Source organism: Gopherus flavomarginatus, chromosome 22, assembly GCF_025201925.1.
Source record: "Gopherus flavomarginatus isolate rGopFla2 chromosome 22, rGopFla2.mat.asm, whole genome shotgun sequence".
In the NCBI taxonomy this organism is placed as follows: Eukaryota; Metazoa; Chordata; order Testudines; family Testudinidae; genus Gopherus; species Gopherus flavomarginatus.
Genome location: NC_066638.1, coordinates 6,997,642 through 7,024,281, shown reverse-complemented (window position 1 = coordinate 7,024,281; position 26,640 = coordinate 6,997,642). Strand labels below are relative to the sequence as shown.

General features: G+C 44.2%; 1 protein-coding gene across 1 annotated transcript in view; it reads left to right on the top strand.

Moving 5' to 3' along the window:
- Window positions 1-26,640, top strand: part of KPNA6 (karyopherin subunit alpha 6) — a 43,687-nt gene that overhangs the window by 2,450 nt on the left and 14,597 nt on the right. Inside the window, exons 2-8 of the mRNA XM_050932437.1 lie at window positions 18,934-19,073; window positions 20,930-21,025; window positions 21,379-21,478; window positions 21,909-22,003; window positions 22,970-23,101; window positions 23,334-23,422; window positions 25,178-25,277. Coding sequence (XP_050788394.1) covers window positions 18,934-19,073; window positions 20,930-21,025; window positions 21,379-21,478; window positions 21,909-22,003; window positions 22,970-23,101; window positions 23,334-23,422; window positions 25,178-25,277 — 752 coding nt within the window. The remainder of the gene's footprint in view (window positions 1-18,933; window positions 19,074-20,929; window positions 21,026-21,378; window positions 21,479-21,908; window positions 22,004-22,969; window positions 23,102-23,333; window positions 23,423-25,177; window positions 25,278-26,640) is intronic.

The following is a 26,640-nucleotide window of genomic DNA, read 5'->3' as shown; positions in this document are numbered from 1 at the left end:
AGAATAGGCTGTCCTCTGGTGTTGTGTAGAGAATGAGAGGAAACTCTCCTAACTGGGCTATTGTCTGGTCCTAAGCAGTGTAGTAAATATGGTTTATAGCTGTGGCAAACCGACATCTACAAACAAATGACAACTGAACATTGCCTTTCAAAGACTACTTTAGTGGCATCCTGAGAAGCTCTGATCTTCTCTCATTGGGCCTGCTATGAAGACTTCCTACCCAGAAAAATGTGAGACTCTTTTCTTGGGTTTTAACTAGCAGGGTATGTTTTGAATTGGAGAGGGGGGAAGAAAGGACAAACTATACAACAGACTAAAGATGCTTTTGTAAAAGCAAGGACTAGCATCTTGTTGGAGTTGACTGCTGATATTGTCTAGTAAGCCAGCTCTAGCTAAATGTCCTTCATGCTAGGATACAATTAGCACACCATGACCTTGCCACAAGCTTTTACTCCACCTCCAAATACTTCTTCTGTGGCACACCACAAAAATACTACTTAAGGTGGCCACAAGTCTGTCTGGGGAAGATGATGCTTAAAGATGTTCTAGACTGTGCAATTCTATAAGGACTCATGATAGAGCTTGGAATGTAGAATCCTGACCAGAGAGTTAGATATTAGATTTAAAAAAATCACAGTAGAAAAGTGAACAATGAATTTAAAAACATATATATTTTGTCCTCAATCTAAGATTAATGGTTCAATTCAAAGATCACTTTCCCTTCCCTTTAATGTCTCTTACTCTTATTTTAAAGAGACATACAGTTTTGTGACAATTATTTAATTAAAAAAAGACCATTTATTAAAATCCTACACTGATAGAATATTAAGGTAGCATGGCATGCTGGGACTGGACAATGGGATGGTTCACTCAATAATTGCCCTGCTATGTTCTTCCCTCTGAAGCCTCTGGCACTGGCTGATCGGAAGATAAGATATTGGGATGGATGGGCCACTGGTCTGACCCAATATGTCTGTTTGTATGTTAAGTGCTCAAAAGTCAGAAACTGCCAAAGTTGAGGTGGTGCAGATGGTGTTAACTCTGCCTCTTTATGTATCTACAACACTGGGCCAATGATTTGGCCGTGTATGTTTGTCAAATACAGTATTACTCTTAGTACTCTAATATGTGCAGTGTTAGAGAAGAGCTCAGACGCAAGTGTTCGTTCATTTACTACGCAACTTGGATATATAAATGATGATCTTGGATGGTTTATTAGCATACCAAGTAGCACCAAGCGTTGTTACTAAGACAGTACTGTTTGGATCCCAGAGTTGGGAAGTTTAAGTAGCTAGGCGGCTGCTTTGGCTTGTTTGTACATATTGGTCTGGATGCAGCGAGCATGTATTTAGTATTTGGGATAATTGAATGTGTGCTAAAATGATTAGTGTAATAAAGGTAATGAGGATACTAATTCCTCTACCTACAGTTAAAAATTAGGGTTTGTTTTTTTAAAATATCTGTACAAGTAAGCTTCACATGCACCTAAAATCTCGTATTGAGGGAAAAAATATACAATACTATCTGACTCTTAACAAAGAGCACATGTTAGCAAAGATGGGAATGCCCAGATTTTATATACCTCATTGCCTTGAAACTCCTCTTGCAAGAAGGCTATCTGGAATGGTGCAATTGTCAAGAGTATTTCAAACACTGAGTTTAACTGTTTGACTTCGTCAGATGCCTAATCCTCTTGTTTAAGCACTTCCTAGCTGATCTTAGCTGGGGTAATATTACACATTGTAGATTTTCAACTCCATTTTTGCTGGGGAACTGTCCATAACATACAAGGAGAACTGCACTTCTTCAGGTGAGAAGGCTGCTGAAAACTTGAGAATCTTGGTTGGGGGGTGGCTTGCAAGCAAAACTGAAGCTGGAAAGTGGTTTTGGAAGGCAGCTGAAGAATGGATGGATGGCTACCTTCCCATGGAGATATGGGGAGAATAAATGCAATCTTAAAAGGATTGAATTTAGTGAAAAACCAATATAACAAGTGACTGCTGATTCCCCAGAAGAAAATCTTTGCTTTTTCCCTCTCTCTAAGCAGCCAGTTCCATGAGTAGACTGGCTGCATGTTCCAGTAATGATGTCACATCAGGCTCTTGGTAGCTAAAACAGAAGGGAATGAGCCAATGGTGACTGGTGCACCAGACAGCCAAAAGAACTGCGTGGATAAGCATTTTACTAGCACAGAGTGTACTGTGTGCAAAGCACACAGTTATGGGATCTAAAGCAGGCTATGTTAAGACAGATCTCAGCGTTCACTGTATTTGTTTTTATTTGTGTTAAACATTCAGGAACATTTTTGTTCAAGTAAAATACCTACCAGTAGAAAATGTAAAGGTTGCAGAGTTGAACGTTTTACACAGAAAATATCCTAGTTAAAAGAACATTCTTAAGTCATACTCTTTGCGGAACTGTTTCCCAATTAGTGTTTGTAAGTAACACTTAAAAATACTAACTAAAATCAGAAGGAATATTTTCAGTTTAATCTGGACATTTGATAATACTTTCCAGTACAGTCAACTTCGCTCCTTTGTGTCTTCCACTAGGGGACAAAGACAACTTGAAAAAGTCAGTGTAAAACTGCACAAATTATCAGGGAGACTGAATGGCAGATGCAATACAAGAAACCATTTTTAACAAGTTATTAACTAATTTCAAGTTGTTGCTGTTCTTTTAAGGTTTGTATGCAACACTGACTCAATCCCTTTGTGCACGTGCGTTACGACAGCTAAAACAAACTTAGTTTTTTCCCCTATAATTATAAACATCCTGCAAATTCTCTTGGTTTTTAGTTATGAACTCTTGAAGAAGGGAGTTCCTAAGACAAATGTTGACAGGTCCTTATCTGTAGCTGCTGCTGGTAAACCTGTTTGTGGAGGAATCTCTTTGCCAGCTTGTAAAGCAAGAGACTGTTTGTTTAAAAAGCAGTTCAGTTTCTACAGAAGGACACTATCCAATTGAGTTCTTTAAAAGAATTGTTCAGAATCCACTTCGATAGCACATACTTTGAAATAGTGTCCTGAATTTTACAAGGGTTTTTGTTTGTTCCCCATTAAGATAAGTCTCCCTTCAACTAGGGAGAAACTAACTCTAGAAGAAGCAGTGAAACAGGCCATATACCATGTGCTGTCCGTTACACAAAGTAAATGGAAAGAAACAATATTTTTGCTAATTTACTTCAGTTACAGTAATCTCTGGTAGGTACAAAAATCTTCCTTCTGTGGGTTTTGGTTTTCAAATTGAATGTGTTTCTTTAAACTTTCTAATATAGTGGCTAGATTGAAGGATGGAAGAGAAGGGAGAGGGATTAAAATGAAATTCCAAAATATGTTAGACATACCTCTTGCCGTTTTCATTAGCTCCATAATGTTGAATGATTTAGTTTTCTAACTGAATGAGACAATTTTTCTGCTACTTCCTAGCAGGAAGTTGGTCTAGTTTGTGATGAAGGAAGTGTCAATTAGCAGATGAAAGCAGAAGAGAGGCTGGAGACTTTCATTTATATTATGTTAGTGTATTTAGTAGAAAATTGTATTCAAAACTATTGCGCATTCATAACTCCTTTCATTCAAGGATCTCAAAGCACTTTATAAATATTGAGTTAATCCTAGCAACCTTGTAGGTGCTGTACAGATCCATAGTAGTATCTGATGCAGCAGCAGTGCATACTACTCACACTGAAGCAGGTTTCCATGATTTAACATACTTGCAGACACATCAGTCACTTAAGATGTTAATGAATAGTCCAAATATTGTATGGTGATGTTCCACTTCATTGTTTGTTTTTTGCCTGTCTTGGTTTCCAGCATCATTAAATAGCCATTAACTCATCCTTCTAACCCAGTGGGTGTCTCACTTTTTTACTGGCAACCCCTTTCACATTGCAAGCCTCTGAGTGCGATTTCCCCGCCCCCCCCCGCCTCCCAGTAAATTAAACACACGTTTAAATATATTTAACACCATTCTAAATGCTGGAGGCAAAGCGGAGTTTGGGGGGGAGGCTTACAACCCGTGATCCCCCATGTAATAACCTCACGACCCCTGTTCTAACCCATGAAATGCTTATCCCTTTGGGATGAAGGAGGTGTGTATTCTGCAGGAGGTTTGCTTGATTTTTAAACCTAAGCCATTCTTTCGGAGCACAGTCTGTGGAAAGGCAAGCATTTCATTGGAAACAATCCCTTCAAAGACAGGAACCTACTGAGTTTGTCACCCTAGTGATTATTAAAATTGATCTGTTTCCTGTTGTGTATGTGGGCTTGTTGACCTCCTTGAAGATAATTGTGTAGTTAGCTGAAAATATATGTTAATTCCTTATCTGCTGCAGGCAGCTGTTCAGGAGTCTGTAAAATGAAACTGGGCTTGGAAGACAAACTTCTAGACAGGCGTAGAAACTTCAGAGAAATGGGGAAGAAAACTTTTTTTTCCATTGAAGCTTGCAGAGCTTGATTTGTCCTTGAGATGCACATGCAGTGCAGTCCATTTGTGTGTCTGCTGGCAAATACATGCCAAGCTGTATTGTAAAGCCTTGGCCACCCTATAATGAAAATCTCTGCTAGCCACCACACACACAGTGTTTTGTATATATAGCCATTATGAGACAGATCCTAAATTTAGAGGTGAATGATGTTGTAAATCAGGTGTCTAGTCCACTGATTTGCCTGTTAATATTGCCCTTTGTGCTACAGTTTCAATTCAGTAATACTTCATTGGCATGACAAATCAGGCAAATGTTGACAATATATAAAGGGCATTCGCTATCTGTCAGAAGTGGGTATGAATTGTGTTCTGTGCTTTAGCTTGTGTGCCTTTGTTGTTACCATTTCTGCTCCAGAGACAAGGTGAGAACATAGATGGCAGAGATGGCCTAGTGCTTTCTCCTTTCTCCCAGGCCTGGGTACAGGTTCCATTGCCCCCTCTTGCTTTTTGCTGGAAAGTTTTCATTCTTGATAACTTGAGTATTGGTCTCACTGACTGGCTTAGTAGGCAAGTCTGCTAGAGGTCAGGTGGGGGCTTTTGGTTGCTGTGAGATTGTCACATCCTAACATCTGATATAGCTGATAAAGTAAGAAGAGGAAACCATGTTAGTTGCATTTCATCTAGGTTTGAAGTGTTGGATTGAAATGCTCCAAAACCAGACAATAGGTTCAGCCAGGTTGTTATCCATACTGTGGTTGAGGCCCCTCTGATTTCATAATATAGGAAGAGTTTTTTCCTTTGGGACCGTTCACTGTCCTGAGCCCCTGTCTATTCTGGATGGCCATATAGAGATCATATAAGGAGGCAGAGGGAAGGGACTGTCCCTTGTTCCACTATTGTGTTCTGGGCAGCTTGACTAGTGCCTTCTTTCCCAGGGTGGCCATGTTTGTGGTGCTGTAGCCGTATACTCTAATGTGCCCTGGGATGGCCAGAGCTATGGATGTGTACGGTTTATTCTTTGGGGTGGAGTATTTCAATGTTTAAATGTGATTCTTTTTTGAAAACCCCAAACATCTGACAACTTTCCTTGTCAAGGATGCTCTGTGTTCAGGGATGTACAAAACATGAGCGTGGAGTGGGGAAAGTGAGCAGGAGACACACTTCATCACTGACAGGTCACAAGTCTGTAGCGAGGGAAATCTGAGGGGAATTTATGCAAACTCCAGGGTGGCTTTTGTTACACCTCTGCAAGTTAGTCATTCTGACAAAACTGTTTCAATGTGTAAGTCAATAAAATACCAAGAGACTGAGGTCAGCAGTGACCAGGCATTTTTCTGCTGTGGGTTTTCTGGGAGCAAGGAATGGCTACAATGCAGCAGGAGTCCTCATGTGAGCAAACTCTGAGTTGAGAAACAAGGAGGTAGGTCAGAAATTTTGAGCGATTCTTTGGAATTTGCAGACAAGTCTCAGAAAGGGAGTAACTCAACTAAGACTGGAAAATATAACTAAAACAAAGAACATAGTGAGATTGAGTGGTACTTGGCAGTTATTAGTCGAATTTTTGTGGTATTTGTCAAATGACTTATTTGGTGCCATTTCAAGGTAATTGACCAGCTTCACAGCTGGTCAGTACTGTTGGGCAAATATATTAGTTTGATACCAATGGAATCCATCACACATTCAATGAAATTCTCTACTGCAGTTGTAGAAATCTAACACTTTTTTTTTTAAATTTAACTAAGCTGATGATGCTACAGTTAAATACAGCATATAATAAACTTGACACAACTGTTCTGTTTTTAAATCTGAAGACGTGGCCTCTTGTGGTGGGGGTGTAGCGGCACATGTCTATTTCACCTTGGTTATTAGGCTGTCTGAGGGTATGGCTACACTTATATTTGTACAACATTGGGAGTTACAGCTGTCTTCGTACAGCTGTGTAGGGAAAGCGCTGCAGTGTGGCCACATTTGCAGCATTTGCAGCGCTATTGGGAGTGATGCATTGTGGGCAGCTATCCCACAGAGCACCTCATCCCATTTTGGCGCTGTGGGTTGTGGGAAGGGGACGGAAGGGTGTGGGTCATTCCACTTCCTGTCCCAAGGCCACGTGGTGCATCGCTACCCATCCCAGCAGTTTGGCGCCATTGTGAGTCTGCAGCGCGATTTCTGTTAGAAATGGAGCCCGAGCTGCTGAGGACTTTGATGAATGACGCCAGCACATCACGTTTGGCAGTTGAGCTATTCCTTCAGCTCCAAAGTGACAGCGAGGAGTCCGATGATGATATCTAGTCGCCTGACACACGTGACAATACATTGCTTGTGGCAGTAACGGACATGCTCAGCACCGTGGAACGCTGCCTTTGGGCTTGGAAAACAAGCACTGAGTGGTGGGATCACATCGTCCTGCAAGTCTGGGATGACGAGCAGTGGCTGCAGAACTTTTGGATGAGAGAAGCCACTTTCACGGGACTGTGTGCTGAGCTCGCCCCAACCCTGTGGCACAAGGACACGAGATTGAGAGCTGCCCTGTCAGTGGAGAAGCGGGTGGGCTATTGCAATTTGGAAGATGGCAACTCCAGACAGCTACCGATCGGTCGTGACCCAGTTTGGAGTGGGAAAGTCAACCGTTGGAATAGTGTTGATGCAAGTTTGCAGGGCCATTAATCACATCCTGCTAAGAAGAACTGCGACTGGGGAACGAGCAGGACATTCTGGATGGCTTTGCACAAATGGGTTTCCCTAACTGTGGAGGGGCGATAGATGGGACACACATTCCTATTCTGGCACCACCTCACCTGGCCTCCGAGTACATTAATTGGAAGGGGTATTTCTCTGTGGTTCTCCAAGTGCTTGTGGATCACCATAGGCGTTTCATTGACATTTACACAGGATGGTCTGGAAAGGTGCATGATGCACGCATCTTTCAGAACAGCAGCCTGTTCAGGAAGCTGCAGGCCGGGACTGTTTTCCCAGACCGCAAGATCACAGTAGGGAACGTCGAAATGCCCATTGTGATCCTTGGAGACCCCGCTTACCCGTTAATGCAATGGCTCATGAAACCGTATGCAGGGAAGCTTGACAGGAGTAAGGATGGGTTCAGCTACAGGCTGAGCTGGTGCAGAATGACTGTGGAGTGTGCTTTTGGCCGTTTAAAAGGGCGCTGGAGATGTCTTTATGGGAAGCTAGACTTGGGGGAAAGTAGCATCCCTGCGGTTATATCCACGTACTGTACCCTCCATAATATTTGTGAAGGGAAGGGTGAAACATTCAGTGAGGGAATGGACCTCCGAGGTTCAACACCTGGAGGCTGAATTTGCAGGGCTACTAGAGAGGCCCAGCACAGGGCTACAAGGATTAGGGATGCCTTAAGGGAGCAATTTGAGGCTGAAAGCCAACAGTAATGTTTGGTGCCTTTCACGGGAGTGAAGTGCAGTGGTTACAATGATTTGCAGTGCCTGTTTTTCCCTTGGGGTACAGTATGTCTCACTTTCTGCAATAATAACTGTTTTAAAAGCCAAGAAATCACTTATTCAAAATACAGTACCTAAAAGGGCAGGGGGGTAGGGTGCTGAACTGTACATTCAGAGGTTTGAATATGTCCTGCCTGGAGTGCTGTGCAATGCCTGCTGCACTTCAGGATTAATATGCTGCATGGTGATGGGAGTTGAATGCATAGGGTAAGGGTCGTAGTTCTTAGGGCTGGTAGGCGAACGTACAGGTGTTGGGGGCAGCTGGTGGTGGTAAGAACCAGGATGCTGGAGAAGGGGGTTTTGAGCAAACAGTGGGGCACAAGGGAGAGAGCTTTGGGATGTGGGGGGGGAGGTTAGCACAGTAGTGATCTGCCTGCATGGCTACTAGTGACTGCATACAGTCCGTTTGGCGTGCCAGGAGGCTTATCAGCTGCTTTGTGCTTTTCTTGGTAGCCAGTTCCTTTCTCCTGCTTTGTGTTTCCCTCCACTGATGCATTTTCTCTCTAGTCCTGCAGCCTCTTATTCTCTCTGGCATATTGATTCATAACTGCTTTCACCAAATCATCTTTGCTTTTCCTTGGTTTCCTCCTCAAGTTCTGTAGTCTTTCAGCAGGCTGTGATAGGGCCAGAGGATTCAAGGACACTTAAAAAAAAACAGAACTAGAAACATTTATTACAGAGGCTGCAATGTTTATAATCACAGTGAAGGAGTTTGTAGACTATTTGTAGTATCATTTACACATAGCAAACATAGTACAGAGAGGCCACAGCAGCGAAGACATGGTGAGTAATGGGGAATGAGTGATTAATGAAGCCATGTTTTTGCCGCGGCTCACCTGGGAAGGGGAGCTGCTTGAGTCAGGGCTCATTGGGGTTTCTGTGCATTGGGGAAAGCAGAGAGCAGCTGGGAGGGATCTGCACTGAACACTATCCCTACATTTTCCACAGGATTTTATCCTGCCAGATATATTGCTGCTGCGGGTTACCTGGGAAGAGAGGGAGGGTCTTCTACAGCAATGTGGATTCCGCCCTGGTCCCTATGCAGCTTGCCTGTGTGCAGCAATGGTCCCCCCACCCCTCACGGCACAGTGGCGCGGACACGTTAGCCTGACTGGGACAAGGACCACAGTGGCTCTCCCTATAAACTTGCGCAAGCGCATTGCCCACACTCTGGCTGAAACTTTTGAAGAGATTAGAGGCTCATTACCGCGATGTGATAGACCAAATCAATGGGCGATTCCACATCTAGGCATGCATGCATGCAGCCATAAACCCCCCTCCTCCCCCAAAATATTTCCATCCTTAAAATAAAAGCTGCTTACCAGGAACCCACTCCTCTGCTTCTTCACCAACAAGTTCCAGCTGCTGCGGCTGGCTAGCTTCCTCCTGGCTTGAGAAGAGCTCCTAGCTGCATGCCTCCTGGGACTCCAGGGTGTCTCCCACCACCTCAGTAGCCTCACTCTCGGTTTCCTCTACACCCTGCCCCTCCTCTCCCTGCTTTGAACTGTCCATCGTGGTCCTAGGATTGGCAGTGGGGTCACCCCCAAGTATCGCATCCAGCTCCTTGTAAAAACGGCAAGTCGTGGAGGCAGCACCTGAGCGGCGGTTTCCCTCACGGGCTTTGCAATAGGCACTCCGCAGCTCCTTTACTTTAACACTGCACTGCATCCCGTTCATGGCCCCTTTCCAGCATGGACTTTGATACCTGGCCATAGGTATCATCATTTCTATGGCTGGAGCGCAGCTGTGACTGCAGCTTCCTCACCCCAAACACTGATGAGGTCCTGCAGATAGCAAGTGTTCCATGCTGGGGCTCGTTTGGGGCGTGGAGGCATGGTCACTGATTGATTGATTGATTGCACTCCACACCTGGCTGAGCAAACAGGAAGGGGATTTTTAAAATTCCTGGGGCATTTAAAGGGCGGGTCACTGAGCCCAGGGCAGTGGAGTGCAAAACAATGAGCAGAGTGGCTGAAAAGGTATGCTGGGATACCTCCTAATACCCTGGAGGCCAATAAAAGCACTTTTGCTGACCACACTTGATGAGCAGCGCTGCATCACCAGCGCTGGAATCCTTACACCCCAAGCAGACCAGGTGTACAGCCAGCGCTGCAGCCAGGGGGTTGCAGCGCTGGCTGTGCTTTGCAAGTGTGGACACAGAGTAAGTTGCAGCACTGTAACCCCATCACCAGTGCTGCAACTCTCAAGTGTAGCCAAGCCCTCAGACAGTAGGTGTCAGGTGTGGTTTCCCCTTTGCCCTGCCCAGCAGCAGAACTGCTTTCATATTCCATTTTAGTTATAGAAACTTTATTCCAATGCTGCCTTTGTGAAAGGGTGTTTGGGCTTAAAAAAAATCCATGCTATCAAATTTGCTAATGTAATTGTTTCCCTTATCTGTCTGCTTTTGCCTCTGACTCAGCAGCCCAAGTCCTGATTTAACTGTGTGAGTCCCTGCAATGACTCAGCTAGGAGGCTTTTAACCAGCTGCCAGAAGGGAAACTATTTGAAGCAGGCATGTTCTGTAACGTAGGGGGTGGGTGAATAACAGCATGAAAATTCCTAGTTGGGTTTCTGATCCAGAAGCACTAGACATTCACACAGGAGGTTTGCAATGACCACAGATAAGTCGAGCGGGAAAGTGGAGATTGTAGCCCATGTTGGCCTGCTTTGGAGGGGTCAGAATGGACAGTCATTAGACCAATGTTATGTAAAAATTTCAGGGATTCTCCTTCCATTTTAATTTGGTAAAATTATTTACCTCTAGCATTGGGTATGATTAGGGTTGGGGTGTTTGGGGGATGCGAAGAGAGATGAGCTGCTCCTCTAAAATTGTAACAGCACATTTTAAATTAGCTTTACAGAGCCTCAATGGGACCTAAATCAATTACTTTAGAAAAGTAAAACATGATTTAAATCCTTCTACCCCATTCCCAGCTATGAGAGAGAATCACTGGCTAACAGGGTATGGTTTTTGTAATGCATCACTTAGGCTGAGGATACACTTAATTTTAGTGAGGTGGTTGGATACCATGATGTTGAGCATGGTATTAAAAACCTAGGTAGGATTTTAACAGATCTTTTGGTAATTCTCCATGGGTTTCCTGGCAGAAATGATCTTACAAAAGGAAATGAAAAATCAATCTCATCTGCTAGTCTACTGCCAGCCTCTCACTGGGAAGAGAAAAATGGTCCAACCGTAGAGGAATGATTATATTAAAAAAAAAAAAAAAAAAAAAAGGAAGGTCATTATGGAAAAATTAACACCAATTATGTATCCTGCAAAATAAGACTTGTACTTAGATATTTGGTTATAATTTATTCAATACTCAAAAAACATTCAGCCGAAAAAAAGAAAGCAGACCTGTCCATTTTTTGTGTATTAACATTTGACAGACATGCCTGGTCTCTTAAATATGCTTAATTGGATGTCACTTAGTAAAATCACTAGAAACCTGTCATAGGTGTCATAATGATGATCACTCTGTCATATGGGTAACACCCAGTTAAATAGAGATCTGATGACTGTTACAGTATAGTGTCTCTCTAAACAAAAGCTACACAGTTGTAATTGTTTTGTTTCTGATATTTTTCTGGCAAGAAAGGATTTGTAAACATGTTACTACTCCTTAAATAGTGAAAACCCACACCCCACCTCCAAAAAGCTCTCGGATAGGATTTTAAAACCACTTCCATTCTCTCTTTCTCATTCTGTTGCCAGAATGGAAAGGTGGGATAGTGAAAAGAAGTCACTTACTTGTAATCCAAGCAACCACTAGTCTTATATTTTGTGCCACAATCCTCTGAAAAGACATGACATACAGTGTAGAAATAGCATGAGCATCCAGTTAACGCTTTGATTAGCTGAATGCCTTACAGTCATGTAAAACGCATAACCTTTATTCACTGTTCAATTTCAATGCATATTCAGAATTAATTTGGAAAGGCTTTTTATACATTATATACTTACATTCATTCTGTGAAGGGTGTGCTATAACTTCTCCCTTAGTCTTCAGTGAACTGAGCTGCTAGTCTCTAGATGGGTTTTTTTTCGTCTAACTGTAACCTCACTAATGTTAATCCAGTCTCATCAATCTTTGAATCTGAATCCTTGTTCGGTTTCTGCACCTGTTTGCGGTCTTTTAATGGATTCATCTGTTTCCCACTGGAATTCAAATACAGCTTGAATTTGAGATGCTGTGCTGCAGTCATGTCCCTCTTGGTCAAGAAATTAGTTTGGTTTCTGACTGGAGATTATAGCACTGGTCCCTCAGTTAGCCTTGGGGTGGGGAGTGGTCACTTCCCCTCCTTTCCTGTGTTGCCAAACTCACAGATTGGACTCTACATCTTCCCTAGACTGGGGACAGCTATCCTTCCAGCCCACCCAAGGACTACATTCAGGACTAGTAATCTAATGTGTTTTTTTTTAATGTCTCTACTGATCCCTGCCACTGCCTGGTCTCCTTGATCAAAGCTTCATGCAGCCTTGCTCCATCGTACATATTGAACCGTATGCTGTATACACGGTACTTGGATTTTCTGAAATATCGGTGTGGCCTATTGAGCTAGGGCTGCTTGCTTTTAGGCATTCAGGCTGTAAATGAACATTTACTATTTGATATGCACAGCCTGTTTCTTAAATGTATTAATGCGTCATTTTAGCACAGTTTATTTGATATGTTTGATTTAGCATCTTGGGGGCTAATAGCAGATTTGATTTGGAGGTACAGAGCTCTGGGATTCTTGAGGAAGGAGCTCTATATCAAGGCAAATAGTAGCCCTTCTAGTCAATGGAATTGCTGTGTATAAACTTTATTTCAGTAAGAAGCTTCTTAACTATGGAACGCATCAGCCTATGAATGAGCATGACATCAAAGAGGAATACTTCCAGCCAGGAAGAAGTGAAATCTGTCCCAGACTTGGCCAGAATGATGTGATTAAACTGAGACTAACGAGACTGAGACCCACCTGCATGTTCCTCTTTTAAAGGAAGAGTGTGAGCTATATTTCCTGTGATGAATGAGGAGAAGCTTCTCAAATGGGCTTCATCCTCTGAAAGGGAAAGAGCCAGAAGTTCTTAAAGGTTAACGGATTTGGGTTTTGTCGTGCCTGCTCAGAGGTGCTGTAGTGACAGCCCTCCAGACCGATATTCTTTAGCCACAGAACAAGCATTGTCTAGGCAGAAGCAGTGCAAGCTTCACCTATGCTGCCTTGCCAGTGACTGTCATCCCTGCCTGGACATGTGCCACCTGGGAATTAGATATACTTTAGTTCAAGCAACAGTTAAATCAGGGAAGTCCTGTGGGCTGTGCTGTCTAGGGGGTCAGACTAGGTGATCACAATGGTCCCTTATGGCTTTATAATCTATTAATTGAGCTAACTTCCCAACTCCTTTTGTACAGGTCAGTGATCAGCCATCAAATGACTTAGTGGTCTTCTAGTTGTTATGAAACTAACTGGAACATTAGTGCCTGTAAATTAGGGAAAATCACTTGTGGTGCTGGACCTCTGGGGTGGAGTCTGTAGGTTACTGTGCTGTTTTTTATAATAGGTGTCAGAGGTTTAGGTGTGTTGATGAGGTACATCTCTATACGTAAGACTGGCTGCACATCAGTTGTTAGAACTACTTATGCTATGGACCTAATTATACCAGCATGAGGGAGAAAATGACTCGAGGCACACGAACTTGGCCCACGAGAGGGCAGCTAGGACACTGGTAACGTGCACTCTTCATAGCCATTTTTTTTAGGCAAGTGGTAATACTTAACCAGTCCGTAACACCTGCCATCCAAAGATCTTATATCTTCAAACACTGACTCCCTGCCTCACAGGAGTGCTGTGAGGCTTAATTTTCTCCTTTTTACTGATAATATTTTCACCTCAAGGTCCTAGGGACACAGACCAGGTTTTCATCTCAAGACCAAAAATATCAAGACACTTGATCATGGCCTTGCATAGGCCAAGAGACTACTGACACTTGATCTTAGCCATGGCAGGCAGAAAGGCAAAACTGAACTGGAGAGGCTGTGACATGCTGGGGTAATGCAGCGTGATGCAAGAAGATCCCCAGACAACTAGAGTGGTTGCTGCCCTTGGCAACATGAGATGAGTGATGATGACCAAGGGCAAGCTGCTGAAATGAAGTACAGTAGGCTGGATGTGCTGCTGCCTTGCTGTCCTGTGAAAAGGATGTTCATGGTCCCCTTTGCAGGAGTTTTCTGTATTCAGGCTCTTATGTCTATGTTTTCCGTTTGAGTCTTCTCCAATCCCAAGACAAGCATGTTGCCGGAGGAGGGCAGGACATGGCTCTTGTCAGCTAATGCTGCTGCCAAAAGGGCCAGAGGGTTTGCTACCAAATGTAGAGGCCATTCCGCCCTCTGGGGAGCAATTGGGCGAGCTGAGCATGTTGCTTGAGCAGCATTCCAGAGCAGAGACTTGCTCTTCTGAAGTGTTCCATGAGGAGGATAGTTTGCTTTTAATTAGCTCTTTGCATTTGCTTTCCTTGAAACAAGCACCGTAGTTAAGCTGGGAATCCCACACTCCTGACTGGTTCACTACCCAATACATTTTTTTGGCATAGCACAGACACGACTTGATTTTTGGGCAGTGATCTCATCAGATCTTGACTTAATGGGCAGGACTGAATCAGTGCTTGTAGAGGGGAAACCCTCTGCTAAGGAGAACTCATGGTGACTAATTAGGTGGCACCCTTGTAGTGTGTCAGAACAATTTATCTTGTAAAATGGTTTGGGATCCTCCAAATTCAGAGCAGCCATATAAATGCAAAATTTCTAGATGATCAACATCTAAAACTCTAGAGCAGTTTTTTTAAAAGAAAATGTGCTGATATTCAGGTTTACCTTAAACTACAGCCCTTCTAGTTGTGAGAAATGCAGCATTTTAAAGCACCGACTCAGGACATTAAAATACCAAGTGGAAGTGTGTGGTTGGAGTGGCATTTAAACATCTGTCTTCAATATATTAGGCCATCTTGGAGCTTTAACAGATGATAGCTCTTCCTAGCAGCTAAAGATCTTAAACTGTGTGACTAACATTACTCAGTGGGGCTGTCCTTCAAGTATTTGAGCAGTGGTAAAGTTTGGGTTAATAGTTAACATTGACACAGCTTGACTTGCAGGTAGGTTGGGTTCATAGGGACTCTTTCACTGGACAAACTTAAGAAGCAACTTGTGCACAAAGCATTTTTCCTTGGCAAGGTGCTGTGTTCCATATATCTGCATTTGCTGAAGAGCTTGTACTTCACAGTCCATCTTCTGCTGCTGCCTGAGCTTGTAGTGAAATCCTAATCCTCAATTTGTGACATCTGTTGCCAAGGAAATGGGATGGAATGTCACAAATTCAGCATTACGACTGCACTAGAGGATCAAGTAGAAGACACCTCAGAAAAGAGTCAGATGAAAGCACCTGAACTAGTGAATGTGTACAAGAGGTAATGGAAAATGAAGTGCCAGCTAAATTAATGTCTGAAGTCTGCTGTGCTTTGTTTTAGCCAGTATGAAAATCCCTCTTGAATGGCTTGCTGAATCTACAGGGCCTCCCAGCAGTAGCCCAGCATTTGTAGCACGCTCAGATCCATAAGGCCTCTTTTGGGTGAGGTACATGGCAAACTTGGCACATTCTAAGAACTTGGATCCTGATGAGACTTCCATCTGGTGCTGGTCTCATTGTGCTGTTTTCCTGGCATCCTGAACCTAAGAGCTGCCCAGAACACCAAGGCATGCCCAGCCAGGAACAGAGATTGGGATTGTGCAAGTTTCCAGGCAGCTGAACTGTCATGTGTCATTTGGCTATTTATATGACTAACAGGCTAGTAATCCTGTATGTTGTACTAAGCCCCTTCACTGTTTCCCTCCTCCCTTTTTGTTTTATTTTGTTCTGTTTGTTAAAACTGCCTTTAGCTTGAGCTATCACCTTTTGAAGGGGAAGTCTTGACCTGGAATTTTCTAGGATGCCTTTGTAATCTTACAGAACACAACTAGTTGCAGTTACTGTTTTCCTTACCTTATGCAGCTGTAATAGAGCCATTAATGTTAAGATAGCAATTTGATCACTTATAGGAGTGGTACTAATGCTGGTGCTGTTGGATTGTTTCATCTCAATTAGTTTGTGCTGACCACTTACCTTGGTATTTCTAATGTGCCTATTTTGACATCTTGGTACAATATGCATAAGGATCTTAATAGGTTTCAATCAGCTCTACCCTCTGATTCAGCTGCTATTACTTAATTCTTGCCTCCTTTCTAAGTGCACCATAATAATTGGGCTGGGGGGAGGCAGGTGGGAGAAGTTAATTTCCACAGGGTCTTGACTTTCATCTTTAGTGATGAAAATCCATCTTCAGTGACTAGTCATGCATAACTGGTGACATTCAGAATAAGGAAAACTGCTACATTAAGTATATTCTTGGGAAATTGCCAGTTATTCCTCTGAACTTCAAATATGAGACAGACCCAAACCAAATCAGTGACCATATATCCAGCCTTCATTTCAGGCCCTTTTATAATCTTTTTATGAGGCTTTTTGCCAAGTGTAAACTACATTGGTTTGAAGTACAGAGCAAAAGCCCCATCCCTAGAACAACTATATAGTAACCTGGGGGCGGGCAATTTGTCTGTGACACAGATTAGTAGTGCAGAACTATATCGCCCTAACTGAGTGAAACCCCTAGACAGTCCAAGGCTTTGTCCGAGTCATAGGAACTTGGTTAGGCCTTGCCTGTTAGAAGAGGTAACTGTTGTAGTTAAGCTCCCTGCAGGAGTAGTCAATAGATGGACTGCAGGCCAAGTCTGGACCACTAGATGCTTTTGAACACACTGTGAAATCTTTTTATTTACTTACTTTTTTATCACTACTGTTGCATTTTGTATTTTCTCTGGAGTATGCACCTTGACTAACTTTGACCAAGAAATTTGGACCTTGACACACAAATAATAGATTACCCCTGGGTCCCTGACTTAGCTGGAGTATAAACAGGGCCTTTGGTAAGTGAAAATGCACTTCCATTTAGAAGAGGGATCAATGATCATTCTTGTATGATCTGCCAGGTCTAGAAACGCTTGGAACTATTACAAATGTTTTCAGGCTGTATAAACTCTTCCAAGCAGTGATCCAGGATCAATGCTCACTAAAAGACATTTTAGTCCTTGACTTACTGTTTCTGAGAAGGTAAGCAGGGACTGTTGTACCAAGGCAGAGCAAGCCCTTTTTTAAGGGTTTTCATTCTTCAGTTTAACTAAACTTGTACCAATGAGGAACTGCCTTCTTTCTGGACTTTGAGATGTTAAGCAGAGTTAGAAGTAAATAATTTGTACCATATTGTAACCCATCCTGCCAGTCATTCCATCTCTTCATGCATCTTTTGTTCTCTGGCCCTCAGTTGTCTTGCTGGTCCATTTCACAACAAGGAACGAGAAGTACTTGTGGCACCTTAGGGACTAACAAATTTATTTGGGCATAAGCTTTCGTGGGCTAAAACCCACTTCATCAGATGGATGGAGTGGAAAATACAGTAGGAAGAGAGATAATACAGAGTGTGTGTGTGTGTGTCGTCCTGCTGGAAAACCTTGAATGGGTTCTCCTGACTCAAAGGCTTCTGGCTTTAATTCATCTGGATATAAAGGAGGAGGGAGAACCTCTAGAGAGGACTTGGGTGTGGGTGGAGTAGTCCTGAGGTAGGAATCCTAGGAGCAGCCAAGCTTTTGGGGGTAGGGAGACTTGTACTGAACTCTGTTGTGTGTTTGTTCTCCTGGGAAGGGATGCATGTTTTTACCCTACACTCTGTAAATTGTATCTTAAAACAGGGTTGGGAATAACACCTGCTCATGTATGATTTGAAACACTAAACACATGGCTTGGCTGAATCTGTACTTGAATACCAAAACCTCTTTTTTTTTTTTTTTAACCCTGTTGAGGCAGTACTATGTTTGCATAAACTGGATACCACTGAGAAATTTACATGGTCTTACTTCTGAGTTCCTCTTTTGCCACTAATTAGCAATAATTGCTCTTCCTGTGCCAAATACAAGGATGTTTTTCTGTGACTCTAGAGTGGAATGTGCAGGCACCAAAGTTTTTAAAATATTGATTTGAAACATGACAAAATAATTAGCAGTGCTTCTCAGAGAGCTGAACACCATCAAAATAGTCTAGTTCTCTGGACAAGCCTGGCCTACATGCCATTCCCAGCTGAATGGTCTGTTGCATGCTTGTAATATTTTCTTTTAAAGGGCCTGGAATTAGGCTGAAGTTTTGTTTGAAGTGAATTTTGTTGGATTGTTTTATGCCCTGTCTGGACTTCAGACCTACACATGTTCACCTCTGAATGGTTTGGAGCTGTGATTGTGCTGTGTTTAAATTTATGGAAGTGTGAACTTCATAAATTGCAAAGTCTTCCTACATTACAACATAAAATGGGTCAGAATGAAATTTCTTTAACTCTTAACTCAGTGTAACACCTTCTGCACAGACCAGGCTGCTCTGAAATGTCTGAATACGTTGTGGTTACTGGTCATCAAATTCTTGACCTGTTGGCCTGCTCTAGAGAACGTGGGGTGGGGAGGAGAGGAAGAATAATCTTCTTTGAAGGTGCTGCTTACACCTGTGATTGTAGTACAGTGCAGGTACTCTTGGCACAGTCTAAAGTGTTGAAAATCCAGGTAGCTTCAGGCTTGCTGTCTCCTGAGGACAATGGTATTAGTTCAGTGAGTACTAACCTCACGCAGGGAGAAGTGTGCCTCATACAGTGACGTACAGGTCCAGGTTGCTTTTCAGAGTTGTAGATATGTTTGTGTTAAGCTTCTAGCTTAGAACATTCTCACACTGTAAAACAATAACACACTAGTTGTAGATCAGTACTGCACTTTCTAAGTTGGATATCTCAACTGCATCTTATGTTCTTAAGAGATTGTTAAACTGAACTGTTCTGTGCAATGGCATGTGCCCATTTTCCTTGAGGGAGAAGGACAGTGACTGACTGCAGTGAAATCTGATCCTACTTTTCTGGTTTCTTCTTCTTTCATAGAAACCATGGCAAGTCCCGCAAAGGATAAGGATAACTATCGAATGAAGAGTTACAAAAACAAAGCCCTAAACCCTGAGGAAATGCGTCGGAGAAGGGAAGAGGAAGGGATCCAACTACGCAAACAAAAACGAGAGCAACAGGTAACCTGTGTGGAGGGGGATGTTCAGGGGCTTAATTCAACCAGAAATGCTGTTACCCAACAGTTGCTCCTTAAGGGGGCCAGCTGATGAAGACTTGATGGGTCATTTTTTCTCCCCCCCCCTCCCCCCCCCCGCCGCCGCCCATGGGGATGCTTCAGCATATGGATGTGGAATGTTGCTGGTTTTTTCCACACCTTTGCTCAGAATGTGGCTCCTTTGGAGAACTCTCTGCTCCTTGTGGGTTTCACAGGTATTGCACATGCTGCAAATGCAGTGTTCCAGATACCACAGTGGAAATCTGTCTGGCTTTCTGTGATCATGGATAAGGGGAAGACTTCCTGGATCTCATATCTTTGGGGGGAGATCTAAGGACTTCACAGCCAGCTAAAAAAATGGCACTGCCTGCTCTTGAGCAGGAAGAACAAGTAAATGAATGGGCTGCAGCTTTTCCTTGTCCTTGGTATTTTTTAGTTGGAGTATGTGAAAATGAGATACAGTAACTCCTCATTTAATCACCCCGGTTAAAGTTGTTTTCTGAAGTCACTATTCTATTAGAGAACATGCACGTTTAAATTTGCGCAATGTTCTAATGCCCTCCAGTCCCCCTCTCCCCAGCGCCTCCTGTCCGCCAGCAGACCCCATGGATCAGCACCTCCTCCCTCTGTCTCCATGCCTCCTGCCAGCTGCAATCGGCTGTTTTGTAGCATGCAGGGAGGTTGGGAGGGAGGGGGGATGAGTGAGAACACAGCATGCTCCGGGGAGGGGGCAGAACTGGGTGGGAAGAGGTGGGATGGGAATGGAGCTGAGGGCGGGGCCTTAGGGGAAGGGGTGGAATGGGGGCAGGGCCTGGGGCAGAGCTAGGGGTCAAGCACCTGCCCCTGGCAGTTTGAAAAATCAGTGCTTGTGGCCCAAGAAGCCCATGGCTGTCTCCAGCTCTGCAGGGATCTAGAGGCCCAATGTCTCTGTGTTGTGTGTCCCAAGTGTATCATGCGACCTGGCAGATTGGTCTCCCCAGCACCCTGGTGGGGTGGGGGGGGACATTAATTGACTGACTGGAGCAGGCATTTGTGTGATCATCTGCTCCGAGGCCAGCAGAGACATCTCCATTGGGTGCTGCGGAAGGATGCAGCACAATGTCCCTTCTTATGTGCTGCTGCTTGCCTGCTCTGCCTCGCTCCCATGTCCAGCCGAAACCCACAGAGCTTGCTCGGGGAGGACTCTGCAGGCCTAGGAGTGGGCGTGTTGTTGGCCCACACCCTCACCAGAGCTCTGGGGCCAGAGGATATTCACTCACTTAGTCACAGCTGAGAGTCAAACCACATATGTCTTTTGTCTGGTGAAAAAAATTTCCCTGGAGTCTAACACCCCCATCCCCCTTTACGTTAATTCTTATGGGGAAATTGGATTCACTTAACACTGTTTCTCTTAGTCACATTTTTCAGGAACATAACTACAATGTTAAGTGAGAAGTTCCTGTAGATAGAACCACATGTAGAACTGGCAAATGCTGCAGGCTTCCCACACAGCTCTACCTGTGCCTCGGCCCTGGTCCACAACCTGGCTCTTCTTTTCTAAACTCATTGGGCCAAGTTCTGCACTTGCCTACGCCATACAGCCCCAGGGAGACCCATGGATACTACTAAGGGTAGAACTTGGTCCACTCTTACCAGGATTCATAGGTCAAACTATTCTGCAGAGGTGCTCAGCTGGTGTGTTAAGCGGCCACTCCCCTATTAAGTTGCACTTGGTCTAGCACGTGCTTGGTTTGTGGAACCAGACTGCTCAGTTGTGATGGCTCTAAGTCAGGCATTGCCTTGTGACAGATACCACTCACTCTGGTTGTAATCTCTTTTCAGCTATTTAAAAGGAGAAATGTGGAACTTATTAATGAAGATGCTGCCATGTTTGATAGCCTCCTCATGGATTCCTATGTCAGCACTGCCACAGCTGGGGTAAGGCTTCTTGAGTAATGTAGTCCCTCCCTTACACAGACTCTTAATTCTGGGGATCACAAAATCAACAAACTTTAACCCTTTACAAATGCATAGGTACCATGCCCTAGTACTCCTTAATTCACTACCCTTCGTAACCCCATGCACTCATCACTTCTATGAATATTGCAGATGAGGTTTTTTTAAAAGCCTTCCAGGATTAGACTTTCAAGAGTAGTGTGGTCCTGACTTAGATTAGTCTTCAGATCAAAAGGATGAGCACAGGATTCTGGTGGTACTAAGTTCTGATTTTTGAGGTCTGCAACCATAAGGTTGGAGTTGTGGTTCTGACATTGCTTTTCCTGCCATCGTAGGAGGGAGTGATCACGAGAGAAATGGTAGAGATGCTTTTCTCAGAGGACCCTGATCTGCAGCTAGCGACCACCCAGAAATTCAGGAAACTGCTCTCCAAAGGTAAAAGCAGAGCTCCTTTTCTTAGCTAGCTCATAAGCTCTCACAGGTAACTGTCTTAGCTGTCTGAAGCAGTTAGCACAGTCTTGGTGCTGTACAGAGAGTTAATAACTTTGGGTTTGGGGACAGAAGAATTCCATCTAATGTCACTTATGCCCATTGCCACGTCTGTTCCTGATTAACACTGGATGGGGAGGGAATACCAAACCTATATTGACTATTAGTATTGTATCTTACTGGCTTTACAGCATTTAGGAAATGCTTCTGTGACTTACAGCTGGGTGAACTGTGGAAAAAGGCGCCTTCTGGCTAGTTGCCTTGTCAGCCCAAGTACAAATTAAAATTGTTGGAGTGGATTTAATGCAATGAACTAGACCTCTGCATTAAATTTAAATGCCGCTACTGAGTTTTGACCCTGCCTCCTTCTTCCTAGAGCCGAATCCTCCGATAGATGAAGTGATAAATACTCAGGGAGTGGTGGACAGGTTTGTTGAATTCCTGAAGAGAAGTGAAAATTGCACACTACAGGTAAAGGAGAGTACCATGAAGGATTCATATTGTGAATAAAAAGCACTTCAGAGCTGAGCAGTGTGAATCTTTCAGCAGCGAGCAAGCAAAGGTGGTATCTTAAAGTTGTAGAGCATGAGCCTCTTTTCTTTGAGGAGACTACATTTTCTCACATCCAACCCAACTGAGGGTGTTAGGAAGATGGTCTACTTCCTTTTCCTCCAGGAGGTCTCATTTTATAGAGATCAGTCTCCAAGGAGAATTTAATGGGAGCTTAGCCATTAAAATCGCTCATGAAAGCTTGCAGCAAAGGGAGATAAAGAGCGAAATATGCAGCTCTGCCTCACCTAGGGCTCAGAATAACAAATGCCAAACCTGTACTGGTATCCAGGGGAGTGGCATGGCATAGAGTTGGCTGTTCGCTTTCCACCCAATACAAAGATCTGGTCAGGAACTCTTCTGGGCCACCTTGAGACTGCATTCCTCCTAGTGGGGAATGGTCTGAGGCTTTGGGGTGTAGTGGTGGTGAGATAGTACTTTCTGGCCTGACCACTGAAAAGTGGAAGTGAGCTGCAGCCTTGTTAATCCCATACTGAGAAGAACTGCAGTCTTGGCAGAGAGATGAGACACGTGTGCAACTACTTCATTTTATAGGTCTTTGACCCTGAAAAACTGATATTCCCTTTGCTTCAGGTGGGTGTGGGCTGGATCTACCCTGGGTATCCCAAAGTCCACCCCACTCCTAAAAAAGCTGTAGATTTCCCTAGAACTACCATTGTTGTGCCAAAACTAGCATGCTCAGTGAGCAGCCAGATTGTGGAGGAAGACTTGTTGCCTCGTAAAACAATTCCCCCTGTAGACATGAGAGCACAAGAAGAAAGGAGGATTAGCTATTGATTTTGGCCTATGTTTTGCTCTGGTTAAGGTTGTTGGGCTTATGCCATTGTGCAGCTGTTCAGTAACTTATTACCAATCTGCTTGTTTCAGTTTGAAGCGGCGTGGGCTTTGACGAATATTGCATCAGGAACCTCCCAACAAACAAAAATTGTCATTGAGGCTGGGGCAGTTCCTATCTTCATAGAACTGTTAAACTCTGACTTTGAGGATGTCCAAGAACAGGTATGGTTCATTACAGTTTTCTGGGGATAGTTGAAACCCACTGTCTATAACGCTCAGCCTAAGTGCTTAACATGCATGAAAGTGTTTGTTTGGCAAGCGGCTCCAGAGCAAGAGCGTCTGTTGGTTTGGCCTACTTACTTGGAGTCATAGAAACATTTTCCTAGGACAGTGCTACCTTCTTCCTGTAGTCCAAGACTGTGTGAATGCTAAAACTGCTGCTCTTTCCTTCCAGGCTGTCTGGGCGTTGGGGAACATCGCTGGAGACAGCTCTGTGTGTAGAGATTATGTTCTTAACTGCTCTATTCTTCCTCCCTTGTTACTGTGAGTAGCCATGAACACTTGGCAATACAGTTCTTAAAGCTTGAATGTACTAAAGCAGAGTATCCTCTTAGGTAGGTCTGTTCACCCAACTTGGACACCAAGAGTGTGTGTTAGTTGGGAGTCAGCTTAGCCTGCAAATGGCATCAGATGGGTTAGCAGATGAGACTGGTGTCTGATACACGTCAGGACTTGCTAGATAACTCACCTTCTCTCACATTCTTACGCTTGCTGTGCACAGCATGAGCCCATTACAGAGTATACCAGACAGTCCTTTCTGAAGTCACAGGGCCTGTTCAGAAGTGCATATACAGTAAGTGCTGAGAACCCAAAGTAGGGTGACCAGATGTTCCGATTTTTATAGGGACAGTCTTGATATTTGGGGCTTTTTCTTACGTAGGCTGCTATTATGCCCCACCTCCTGTCCTGATTTTTCACACTTGCTATCTGATCATCCTAACCCAAAGAGATACAGCTACAGACTAACAGATTCCTCCTGTTTATACTGAAGTCTTCCCAGGGTTGAGGAGAAGAAGGTGTTTGCACTGTGCCCTCTGCCTCTGTTTTAACACTCGAGTCCTGACAGCTGCTTCAGCACACTAGAAATGGAGATGGGAAGATTCACCTAGATAGTGCTTTCAAGTACTAGCCATATTAATTAAACTCAAAACTGTCTAAATTGCCCCATCCTATTCTGGGTGAACTGATGCTTTTTCTAGTGGCAAGATAAGTGCTTTGCCACAGACGGTGCGAGCAAGTCAACAGACTCTTATAATAGTTGCTCACTTCAGGCTCCTAGAGGCTAAGCTGGTGACTTTGCTGTCCAAGAGTTAAGGGATTGGTTTTATTCGTGGTGGTGATTGTGACAGGTGCACAGAGCTGCTCATGGTCCAAGAGGAAAGCACCACATTGCCCCATCTTATTTCATGCAGAGTCCTAAGAGCCGGGTGGTAACTTCTCGCTCTGTATAAACCATGAAGTGTTAAAGAACAAAGCTTCTAATTTCAACTGGAATTGCTGGGCCCTCTATGAAGGTCAATGACTTAGCAATCTGAAAGCTGGTTTTCTCCTGAAATGCACTTTACCACAGGATAAATCTTCCATACTGTCAGTGTTGGCAATGAGGTTGCTACCAGCAGAAATCCCAGTTTGTTGAAAGCATTATCAAATCTTTCACCATAATTTCTATACAGTTGTGTAGTCAGGGAGGGGGGGAAACCCACACAAGAAGTGGCATTGATTGTATTGCTAATAGCTCTGTTCCTGGGTCAGTACTGAACTAGTATTCTGGAGGCCTAAAGCTGTTGATCTCATCTGAAGAGATCTAAAAATGAGGTCCTGATCATTTGTGGTCACTGAATATCCCATGGACCTCTTCATAAGAGTGTGGGCGTATCTGGATGTCTTAGCCACATTCAATCATGGGAAATTGCATTCTACCGACCTAAATTCCCCCCCCTGCAATTTTAGTTGAAGACAGTATGTGCTTCCTGTTCAGAGTTGTGCTGTTAACCAGCTATTGTTTCTGCCCTTGGGGTAGCCACAGTTCATCTTTCTTCATGATCCATGCGTGAGGCTCATGAAATATACATTAGCATCATCTGAATTTTTCAGACCTAGGCTTAGCAAGTGCATGCAGCTGTCTCGAACCTCTTGGACTCTTATTGCGTTCCTTCATATTGAATCATGCTGGTTTACAGGCAACTCAAACTGACTTAACCTGGGAGTATAATAGCTGGTGGTTCTCTTTTTTTCAAGGCTCCTCACCAAGTCCACCAGGTTGACAATGACTCGAAATGCTGTCTGGGCCTTGTCAAACTTGTGCAGAGGGAAGAACCCACCACCTGAATTTGACAAGGTGAGGAATGGATCTTTTCCTGTTAATGGAAACAGAAGCTGTTCTGGAGAGGGAACCTCAGCAAGACCCTGAGGTCTGCTACCTCTAGAGGTTGTCAGCGACATTCAGACTAAACAGTTCTTGGAGTTTGCTGATTCCCATCTAAACATCTGATGGGGATGGATGAAATTCTGCTGGGAATAAGGCAGGGGCCTGATGGGACATGGGCTGCTAGGCAGCTTTTGCAACCTGCCTGTTTGTTTCCTGATAGCTTTCCATCCGTGGGCTCCTTGGCAGTCCACTTGCTGGACTGACTCTGAGTCAGAGACCCCAAGGTCTATACCAGGGGGTGGGGAAACTTTTTGGACCAAGGGCCACATTTGGGTATAGAAATTATATGGCGGGCCATGAATGCTCACAAAATTGGGGTTGAGGGGTGGGAGGGTGGCTCCAGGTGGCGCTTACCTTAAATGGCTCCCAGAAGCAGTGACATGTCTGTCCCTCTCCCCCACCCTCGCTCCTACGCAGAGGTGTGGCTGGGTGGCTCTGCTATGCACTACCCCGTCCACAGGCACCACCCCTGCAGCTCCTGGGGTTGGCTGTGGTTCCTGGGCAATGGGAGCTGTGCGGGTGGTGCTTGGGGTAGGGGCAGCAAGCGGAGCCACCTGGCTGCTGCTGTGCATAGGAGCCAGAGGGGGGCTATGCAGCTGCTTTCGGGAGCCGCACAGAGCAGCCCCCAACCCTGCTCCCTGGCTGGAGCGCGGCAAGCCCCAGATCCCACTCCCCAACAAGAGCTTGAGGGCTGGATTAAAATGGCTCGGGGTCCAATCCAGCCCACAGGCCGTAGTTTGCCCACCCCTGGTCTAGGCCATGCAGGCTGCCCCAGAGCTGGGGCTCCATTCTTTTCAGTGAGAACTCAAAACTTTGGAATTTGTTCCAATTTGGAACAAACTCTGAACTTCAAAATATAGAAATCCTTCACAGCAGATTGACTTATTACCCATAGAAGGCCTTCTCTTCTCTGCACCCCTTCCCTTTGGGGCCCCTGTCCTCTACATTAAGTAGGACTGGAGGACCTTTGCTCCCTATTTTGGTTAACACTGTGGTTAAGGTCTGTTACTTGACAACTCCCTTGATAAGGCTGGAGAAGCTGCTGTGATGGATAGTTAGAAATATGTGTAAGGCTGTGCACTGTTACATAGGTTACCAAGTATGGTGGTGGCTGGCTGTTCAAGATTATCAAAGGGGCAGGGAATGAGGTGGCTTTCTTATATGAGGAGTGCTTGTCATCCAAGCTGCTAACAGTCCAGCTGTTACTCATTTTATAAAGAATGGTAAAAAGCTTAGAACTGGATATTTAGTTTTGGAGAGGGATGACCCCTTA